Here is a 10,739-nt window from a genome sequence, read left to right as displayed (position 1 = left end):
ATAGCCTTGAAGAGTCTGGATCTAGACTGGTGCCTGACTATTATTCTATGGGTGAGGAATTTGCAGGTAGAATTATCCATCAGAAGTGGTCTCTGTTTAGTCACAGGAGCTGAGACGCTTGATTCTCATTGGTTCACAAAACCTTCAATATGAGTAATATATGTGTTTGCTGATGTACTTGGAGGTGTGATAATTGTCTAAAGCTCTTCGCACATTCATTTCTGTGGTATGGATCTTCCCCTGTGTGTTTGCTGACGTCTTTGGAGGTGTGATAACTAACTACGCTGCTTCAAATATTCACTGCATTTGTATGTTTTTCCCCTGTGTGTGTTTGATAATGTCTCTCAAGATATGTTGACCGACTAAAGCTCAGCCCACATTCACTACAATGGTATGGTTTTTCCTCAGTGTGTGTTCGCTGATGACATTGTAGGTTTGATAACTGACTAAAGCTCTTCACACATTCACTGCACTTGAATGGTTTTTCCCCAGTGTGTGTTTGCTGATGTCTTTGTAGATGTGATAATTGACAAAAACTCTTCCCACATACATTGCACTTGAATGGTCTTTCTCCTGTGTGTGTTCGCTGATGAATCCTCAGTGTTGAGTAACGACTAAAACTACTTCCACATTCATAGCAATCATATGGTTTTTCCCCTGTGTGTCTTTGCTGATGTCTTTGGAGGTGTGATAACCATCTAAAACTTTTCACACATTCATTGCAATGATATGGTTTTTCCCCAGTGTGTGTTTGCTGATGTCTTTGTTGATCTGATAACCGACTAAAGCACTTCGCACATTCATTGCACTTGAATTTGTTTTCTCCCGTGTGAGTTTGCTGATGATTCCTTAATCTTGAAGATTTGCTAAAACTACTTCCACATTCACTGCAATGGTATAGTTTTTCTCCTGTATGTGTTTGCTGATGTCTTTGGAGGTGTGATAACTGACTAAATTGCTTCACACCTTCATTGCAATGGTATGGTTTTTCCCCAGTGTGTGTTTGATAATGTCTCTCAAGGTGTGATAACTTAGTAAAGCGCTTCCCACATTCACTGCATCTGAATGGCTTTTCTCCTGCGTGTGTTTGCCGGTGCTCTTTTAGGAGTGCTAAATGACTAAAGCTTTGCACACATTCAGTACAATAGAATAGTTTTAAGGCTTTGTGTGTTTGCTGTTCGTCCTTTTGTAGCGATGACAAGCTAAAGTTGTCCCTGCCTGTGTATGATTCTTCTTTCTTGGTTAGTGTCTCTTGGTCGGTGATATGTTTGTCCACTTCCCATGACTCTGTTTCCTGAAGGGCCAACATGGTTGATAAAGCACTTGTATTATTCTCACATTTCCTGGGTGAGCTGGTATTTAGGACATTTGATTTCCAATTTAAAAGTCAGTTGTCGCACTCAACATATGCCCGGCATCTTTTCGAGTGATTGTGCCTCTTGACTGGATAACAGTTTTTGACGCTTGCGGGTAAAGATTATTTTTCCTTCTGATCAGTACAAGGTAATATATTCTCTTGTTGCTGCAGTTGGGCCAGAAAGAGTTTACAACAGACCTAGAGCACTGAATGATGGTTCTTTATCTTTAGTCCAAGCACTGTGGTAACCACATCATACTGATCCCACGATCAAAGCTGGTGTTGGACACCGGTCTATACAGGAGGTGGTTTGTCTTAATTTTGTAGAAGTCACTTCTTAGTCCTGTGGTGTAAAGGTGCACAACTCAGACTCTTACATTCAATGAATAGCCTTTGACTGTTTCTTCCAGGATCTGTCAGTTTGTGTTCAGGTTCCTCTGTTGCCGACTGCACTGTAGACTGGTCCTCGTTATTTCTGACAGTTGTCTTGCAGAGTTGAAGTATTATCTTCATTATTTAACATCATTTTGTGATTTCAAGACTTTTTTCCTGTTGAATGTAAAGAGATTTAAAATTAAAAAATACAATTGTAATAGAATATGAATGCACAGTACTTATCTGGTTGTAAACGACAACGCTCTTTTACCACCTTTGAAACCTCGCAAGGTGTAGTTCACCATACACGGATATTTAACTAAAAGTTATGTTGAACACATCCCATATTATTTACTTCAGAAAAGGAGGTGATTTATCAGTCTCCACGGAGTGACTTAGTAAAGAAATGGCGGTCACGGAGCACCACGTGCTACAGGTACAGCGTAAGTAGATGCACATGGACAAGATTCCATTAAAGAACAGATTGTGGAAAAGGAAGGATCAGGATGTGCTGCTGTTTCGTCAGCTTCAGGAAGTATCTACCAAAGGTAACTCTTCAGAGAGTATAAAACAAAGGTAACTGTATTCAACTTCTGTACTTTCCTGTGACTTTGTATCAGCTCAAGGGCCAACTCGTCTTTACCCTGCTGTTCTTTAAGTAATCTCGGACACTTCCTGAGCACCTGTGGGGTTGGTCCAAGCAATTCTGGTTTCTTCTAACCTGAAAGACTGGAGCATTATTGTGTGATGAGCTAGATTTTTTATTGGCGTTAACATCTGCCCATCTCCCTAAATCTAGCGCAACTTGCAGGGCCTGGTTCTGGCCTGCACATGTTATGTAGAGAAGAGATTCTTTAACTCTAGCTAGAGTAGTTAAAGTTCAGACCTCCTTGAAATTCAAGATGCAGCTCTTTCCAGTGCAGGGGTTCTCTGTAAAACAGAGTGAGGAGTTCATTGTAATGTCCCGCTGTCACATTACGCTCAGAGATAAGGCAAACAAACTTTGATTTATATTGTAATATTCAACCATATCAGTCATTTAGTCCTTATTATGGAGACTCTATGACAACTAATAATTTACCTGATAAATCCCCGCAGATAACAGATGTGTGCATATTATTCATTATTCTTCAATTTTCTGACTTTCCAGGGAACCTGACGTAGTGGTGTCCGTTTGGTGCGCAAGAAGCAGCTTTGTATCCAGATGGGGTTCTGCTAGATTGGGAGGAGGTGCACAGGTAGGTGCTTATGAGGTACAAACAGAGGAGGTGCACAGGTAGGTGCTTAGGAGGTGCAAACAGAGGAGGTGCACAGGTAGGTGCTTATGAGGTACAAACAGAGGAGGTGCACAGGTAGGTGCTTAGGAGGTACAAACAGAGGAGGTGCACAGGTAGGTGCTTATGAGGTACAAACAGAGGAGGTGCACAGGTAGGTGCTTATGGGGTACAAACAGAGGAGGTGCACAGGTAGGTGCTTATGGGGTACAAACAGAGGAGGTGCACAGGTAGGTGCTTATGAGGTACAAACAGAGGAGGTGCACAGGTAGGTGCTTATGAGGTACAAACAGAGGAGGTGCACAGGTAGGTGCTTATGAGGTACAAACAGAGGAGGTGCACAGGTAGGTGCTCATGAGGTACAAACAGAGGAGGACTTGAGAAAGCGACACACTTCCTAGTGTTCTGTTCATTCGAGTTAGCTCACGCTTTTGTGAAGAGATGGCAGTCAGATAAGTTAGATAGTCAGAAGAGCAAGCAATGTGCTGTTGACTCACTTTGAACAAGGCATCCATGTGCGAGGATCTTGGCTGGGGAAGGTTACCCATGAGATTCAAAGAAAGAAACTGGAGTGAGTTGGCAAATGGCAAACTTTCAAAACCAGAAAGCATTTTACAGGACATTGTCATGTACTTTATATGTTTTCCCATTTTTGTGGCCTGTATTTTATTAATTTATACATTCATTCATAGATTCATTTTTTTATAAATATGTTTGTGTTTTTCATTCACAAGTATAACATGTATTATGTTGATACTGCAACAAAAACTCGTTCATATAATGTATACTAGTGATTTAAATATATACTAAGTGTAATTAGGAGTGCAACAGAATTCATGTGTTAATTTTTGAATTTTACATCACGAATCACAAGGTCTGCCTCCTTCCAAGATAAGGTGCAAGGTCTATTTACCCTCGTTGTACAGGCATTTCATCAAAGAGGACATCTTGTGATTTCCGGGAAGGATAAAGCATGTGATGCAGACATCTCAGCCCTGAAGACCATGGACTCCTAGCTCAGCTTGAGTCGACCTGTTACGTCGCAGAGTACGGAATACCAAAAACAGCCACAAAACGTTCTTGTGTCTGAAGCCACGCTCAGTAGCAGATTGAGAAAATATCTTGTAACGTATGCGTGTCAGGGCCTTCTGAGAATCTCATGAAGGCACTTTCAATGCTGAATAGGTTTAACTGCAAGAAGAACAGATGATGGACGGGATGCTGAACAATTTCAAAATCTGGCCCCAAATCACATATCTCGGCCTAAATCTATTGCTTTGGGTCAAGACTTATTTGCACATGGCTGGCGTAGGAAAGTGCCTCTTTTGAAATAGTCCCCCCCCCCCCCCACACACACTTTCTGCCTGGTTTCTGGTGCAATTTTGACTAAAAGTGCACTGAGTCCCTGCTAAACAGGTCCCCAGCACCAGATCTCTTTCCCTAAAATTGCACAGTTTTTCCCAATTGGCAAACCTTTAGCTGCCACTAGTAAATAGTACCCCTGGTACCTAGGGCATGGGGTACTAAAGAAACTAAAGAAAGGCCCCTGACAGCTGCAGCACATATTGTGCCACCCTCAGGGACCCCCTCCCTAAGTGCACACAGTGCTGCTTTCGCAGACAGCATGTCTTGGTACAAAACCAAATTGAAAACACGTTAAGGGGAAAGGTACAAGGTCCAACACTGCCCCTCTGCTTTAAAATATCTGTGGTTGTTTTGTAGGGTGGGACACCAACTGAGGTAAGACCAATATTCCTAAAGAATGAAGACCTGATATGGAGAAGCAGTAGGTTAATCCACCCCTTAGGTAAATAAAGGGAACACAATTTTTTAATGCTGAAGTGATTTTTTTAATACAGTTATAACTTTTCATCTATTGGGTAAATAGAGCAACTCAGAATGTTTCATTAAGCAACCGACATGTGTCGCCCCTTACATGGCTGTAAGCCTGGGGCTTTCTCAAGGCTGTAGAAGGTAGAAGACATATCTGTCATTATTTATACCTACGGAGAATGAAATTTTGAAGAAGTGAGACCACCACCTAGTTGTGAGAATATGTAGAAAGGAGAGTGATTTCCCAAAGGAACTGGAAGCTGATATAAGCAACCAGCAAAGTGGGGCCGGCAGTTTGATAGGAAAACTGTCCCAGTGCTCCTTCATGGTCCAAGGACACACCCGTGCGAATTAGTTACCAAGAGATGATGAAAAGTGATGCAAAGGTGAACCAAGTGTGATCAGATAAACATTCAAAGTCATGACTACGAGCAGAGCTGGCAGTTTTTATAATATAAATAGAGGAAAAGTTATAACTTATTAGCTGTGTTTGTGATAGTTAAAGGGTGCTAAGGACAGGAAAGTAAAACAGAGAGTATGGGGGAAACACCTCTTATTAACAGTCAGTAGCAATTGATCCTGTTATGTTATCCAAAACTTTTTTACAACCAGTTATTCCAAACACCGCATGTCCAAATAGAGTGAAGATTCAAATTCATCCTAAACAAATGAAAGAACTAACAATTATACTACATACTTGTATGGAAAGAGGTCAACCTGGATAACTGACTATAAAACACATTTTGTGTAATTCATTTAATGATCATCACAGAGAGACTGAAGTTCTATCGTAGTAAGAAACATCTCACTATGCGCAGGTTTCTAAAGCGAAGTACTGCTAGTTACCACACAAGGGAAAGAAATGCTCACATAGTTTGCATGGTGCTCTCAGTACAGAATACAAGACGCAGAAGGTGTCGCGGGAATGCCTTCGTATCTAGAGTGCAAGTTCTAGCGAGATATTTGCTGGCAGAGACTGCTCACTAAAAATGAGCGAGCGGGCATTATTTTGTTCAAAGTATTCTATAAACCGGGTGAAGGAAACATTGGATCCCAGCGAGGGGCTCCGGAATGCACTTACTGTGAGGAGCACAATTCTAAAACAGGGCGGTTCTAGAGGAACATACAATTGTAAATAATCATAGGGCTGGTAAAAAGGCACTCACAGCTCGTTAGTAGCAAGCCGAAAATCAACTCTATTAATCAATGGTGCTAAGTCCCGGGACAGTCAGCATCTGCTTGGGGAGTCAGTGCGCTACATAAGGGCCATACTGGTGGGATCTGCAGTCCCTGATCTCCATCAATGATTGTAGAATGAGCAACGTGTCCGCCGTATTGGATTGGCCACCAGGTCATAGACAAAAGAACAAAAACTTGGTCAGTTCTAGATGGGCCAATTTGACTGGGGACACAAAGCTATAAGAGAAAAGATTTGGAAACAGAGTATAATGGGATCAATAAATAGTTGTGCTAGTAAAAATGTCATAAGCTATCATGCAAAAAAAAGGATGGGGGGTTGAAAGCTAGCAAGCAAGGGAGTCCCTAAACCATCTCTATGGCCGAAGAGGGGACGGGCGATTATAGGGACTCGTCCGCTCTGTGTCTAGTCGTCATGATGGGTGCCATATGTGAGATGTAAAGAGTCTAATTATTATAATGACCGCCATTTTGGAGGTGTAAACTCACCCAGTATTTAGCAACGCTGCATATTAAGCTTAAGAATGGCTGGATGAAGTTATTATAGGGGTCAATCAATCAATAATTGTTTGTTAAGTGCAGCTACTCACCCACAAGGGTCTCAAGATGCTGAGGGGGGTGAGGGCGTGTCGCGTCCATCAGTGTGGAGGTTCTTCCAATAGCCATGTCTTCAGCTCCTTCATGAAGTTGAGGTGGGGTGTAGTCTGTCTGAGGTGGAGCAGTAGGGCGTTCCAGGCTGTGGCGGTGAGGTAGGAGAAAGAGCGTACCCCTGTTCTTGTTTTCCTGATGCGGGGTACTTCATCGAGAGAGAGCTGGGCTGTGCATAGGGTCCTGTGTGGTACTGGGAAATTGAGTAGCCTGTTCAGGTATGCTGGTCCAGTGTCGTGGAGGGCTTTGTGTGCGTGGGTGAGGATCTTGAAGGTGATTCTTTTCTCTATGGAAAGCCAGTGTAGTGTGTGCAGGTGCTGAAAGATATGACAGTGTTGAGGTAGCTCAAGGACCAGTCTAGCGGCAGCGTTCTGGATGTTCTGTAGTTTGTGGGTGAGTTTCTTGTTGATCCTGGCATAGAGCGCTTTGCCGTAGTCCAGTCTGCTGGTAATGAGGGTGTATGTGACAGTCTTTCTGTGTTCAAGGGGGGTCCATTTGAAAGTCTTGCATAGGAGGCGGAGGGTGCGGAAGCAGGTGGATGTGACTCAGTTGATTTGGCGGTCTATGTTGAGTTTGGAGTCCAGGATGATCCCGAGGTTGTGGGCTTGGTTCGTGGGGGTGGGAGGGCTTCCGAGGGTGGGTGACCACCAGGAGTCGTTCCACGCGTCGGGTTGAGGGCCCATGATAAATATTTCTGTTTTGTTTGCGTTGAGTTGTAAGCAGCTGTTTATCATCCAATTGGCGACTGCTCCCATACCTTCGCGAAAGTTGTGTCTGGCTGTGTTGGGTTTGTTGGATATGGAGAGGATGAGTTGGGTGTCGTCAGCATAGGAGACAATGTTGAGTCCGTAGTTTTTGATGATGGCAGCTAGAGGGGCCATGTAGATTTTAAACTGCATGGGGCTGAGGGAGGATCCCGAGGGAACTCCGCAGGTGGTCAGTGTGGGGTTCGAGAGGAAGGGGGGAGTCTCACTCATTGAGTTCTGCCGGAGAGGAAGGATTAGATCCAGTCGAGGGCCGTGTCTCTGATGCCGGCTTGTGAAGTCTGCGTGTCAGGGTGTGGTGGGAGACTGAGTCAAAGGCTGCCGAGAGGTCATGCAGGATGAGGGCTGCAGTCTCTCCCTTGTCCAGCAGGTAGCGGATGTCGTCTGTTGCGGCTAGGAGGGCTGTTTCGGTGCTGTGTTTTTTTCTGAAGCCAGATTGGGAAGCGTCGAGGATACTGTGGTCTTCCATGAAAGTGGCGAGTTGGCTGTTGATGGCTTTCTCAATGATGTTCTCTGGAAATGGGAGCAGGGAGATGGGCCTGAAGTTCTTGAGGTCGGTGGGGTCCACCGAGGGTTTCTTGAGGAGAGGGTTGATCTTGGTGTGTTTCCAGTCATCAGGGAACGAGGCGTCTGATAGGGAGCTGTTAATGGTGAGACAGAGCTTGGGGGTGATCGCTTCAGCGGCTTTGTTGAAGAAGTGGTGGGGGCCTGAGTCCATACTGGCCCCGGAGTATATGATCTTCATTGTCTTCAGAGTATCTTTGGTGGTGAGGGGGTCCAGTTGGTGATCGCTGGTTTGTTGGTGTCGGGTTCCGGTGGAGGGGGTTCTGCATGTGGGTTGTCCTTGTTGAAGTTGTCGTAGATGGTCTTTGTTTTGTGGTGGAAGTATGTGTTGAATTTGCTGCAGAGATCTTGTGAGGGTGGGATCCGTTGTTTCGCTGTTGGGTTGGGCGAACTCCTTGATGATGCTGAAGAGTTCCTTGCTGTTGTGTGCGTGTGAGGAGATTCTTTCTTCTATCGGTTTCTTTTTGATGCTTTTGATGAGTTGGTGGTGTGCGGTGGTGGCAGCTCTGAGGTTGCTTTGGGCTTCTGTAGATTTGGTGTTTCCCCAGATATCAAATAAGGGCTGTCAAAATCTCTTCTATAAGGAAGACAAAATATGGAAGATATACCATGTATAAACAGTGAGGAGGTTGGCATTATGCTATGGGATACCGGGGGGTACTGGTAATCTCTAGTTTAGATTTAGGGAAACAATAGAACATTCATGGTACATGTCTGTTAAAGCCAAAGGAAATCCTCAGTGTCTTCTTACAGTTGATATGTCTCTTGTTCTGGAGATATTATGGATTGGATAATTTCTGCTAAACCTGATTGTAAAGGGCCTGAGACTCATGCTCCATATTGGTATGGTATACCAAAGACTAAGGAACACATAGGGGCACTTTAGGTGTTGATAAGTTAAATCAAGCCTAGTTGCAAAGAAACAAGCAAGGGTCAAACAGAACAAAAGTAGAAGACAAACATATGTTCTAAGTCTCAATCAAATGCATTCATGCCGGATTGACAGTTCTTATGCTAATGACATCAAAGGGCTTACATCTTGTGAGTAGTTAAAGCCAAAAATGCCATTCAGCATCTTTATTGAGTCCTTTTTGTACTGTGTTGCATCGGATGATGAGAGCACTTAATTTGAGCTCTAGGTCTCCAAAAGCACCCTGCACCTGGAGCCCCTCAGCCTTGGAGAGCTGGACCATCAGTGTCCCTACGAACCCCTGCAACTCAACTTACATGGCAGCTGTGGGTTGACCTCTCCCGGCCTCCTTATCTGAGCTTGCAGTCCCTTTCTGAAGGTCATCTCCTCTATTGGATATCATTGGACGCCCAACACTGTGTTTGCACTCTGCACCTGGCCGTCCCTGTGCCACTGAGCGTGTAAGTTTGGTGATGCCTTGTGCCCCCTTGCTTGCCTCAACCCCCATACACCAACCCCTGACTCCACTTGTACTTACCTGGGAGTAGCGCGTCTTCATCCCCCCTCACCCTCCATTGACTAACATTGGGCACCGACTCAGACTTTGACCCCTGCACCAAGCCGCCCGTGCCGCTGTGGGTGCACTCTTGGTACCATCCTGAACCTTGCCCAGTGCTAGTCTAAAGCACTGAAGACTGGGATCGGAAGTCATGCACTTACCTGTGAAACTGCGTTATTGTTTTCCTTCCATAGGATAACATTGAAGACTCCGAAACTTGGACTGTGTTGATTTTTGAAACAGCAAAGTACTTTTAATTTAAAAACTGCTTACATTATTTATATTTGGTTCAAAGCAGAAATAAAAGCAACTGTTACTTTTTCTAAATTAGTCTCAGATTTATTCTTTGAGTGTATGTCTCATTTATTGCCTCTGTAAGCACAACAAATGCTTAACATGACTCCTTGATAAGCTTAACTGCTTGCCCACGCTACCTCAAAAAGAGCACTAGACATATCTGTTTCTGCCTCTGCAAACCTTTGAGGATCCACTTGACTCTCTGCACAGTGTACTTCATTTTAGTGCACTATATAGAAAGCTTCCTACAGCTGGCCCCAACTGGGGTAGGCAGATTGGGTAGGCTTCTGTGGTGTACTTGGGACACCTAGTAGGTGGTGGCAAGGTGCGGCCCCTCCAGGCCAAGATTGAGACAATCAAGGCCTGGCAATTACCTGGAACCCAAACAGAAGTGAGAGCCTTTTTAGGCCTCATTGGGTATTACTGTAGGTTTGTTAAGCGTTATGGCACCATAGTGGCCCCTTTAACAGAACTAACATCCAAAAAGCAACCTAGGTCGGTGAATTGGAGAGAGACTTATCAGAACGCCTTTGACTCTCTAAAGGAAGCCATGTGCACGGCACCCATGTTCAGGGCTCCTGACTACTCCCAGGAATTTATTGTGCAGACAGACGCTTCAGAGCATGACATAGAGGCTGTTCTAGCACAGCTAAATGAGGAGGACCTAGGCCAACCATTTGCTGTGGTCTGGGCACTGAAGAAGCTGAGACCATACCTGTTTGGGACTCACTTCCGGGTTCAGACAGACCACAGGCCCCTCAAATGGCTTATGCAGATGAGGGGTGAAAATTCTAAACTCTTGAGGTGGTCCATTTCCCTACAGGGGATGGACTTTACGGTGGAGCATTGCCCCGGGACTGACCACGCCAATGCTGATGCTCTCTCCATAATCTTCCACCTTAGCGATGAGAGCTCCCAAGGGGTTGGGTAGCACTCCCCACTTTCAGATGGGGACACACAT

General features: G+C 44.6%; 1 protein-coding gene across 1 annotated transcript; it reads right to left on the bottom strand.

The window, feature by feature from the left end:
• Nucleotides 1-289: 289 nt before the first annotated feature.
• LOC138278787 (zinc finger protein 436-like) lies at nt 290-1,309 on the bottom strand. The gene has a single exon (XM_069219305.1). The coding sequence runs from the start codon at nt 1,307-1,309 to the stop codon at nt 290-292; it is 1,020 nt and encodes a 339-aa protein (XP_069075406.1).
• Nucleotides 1,310-10,739: the final 9,430 nt, after the last annotated feature.

Source organism: Pleurodeles waltl, unplaced genomic scaffold, assembly GCF_031143425.1.
Source record: "Pleurodeles waltl isolate 20211129_DDA unplaced genomic scaffold, aPleWal1.hap1.20221129 scaffold_58, whole genome shotgun sequence".
NCBI lineage: Eukaryota > Metazoa > Chordata > Amphibia > Caudata > Salamandridae > Pleurodeles > Pleurodeles waltl.
This window is presented reverse-complemented; position numbering and strand designations above follow the sequence as displayed.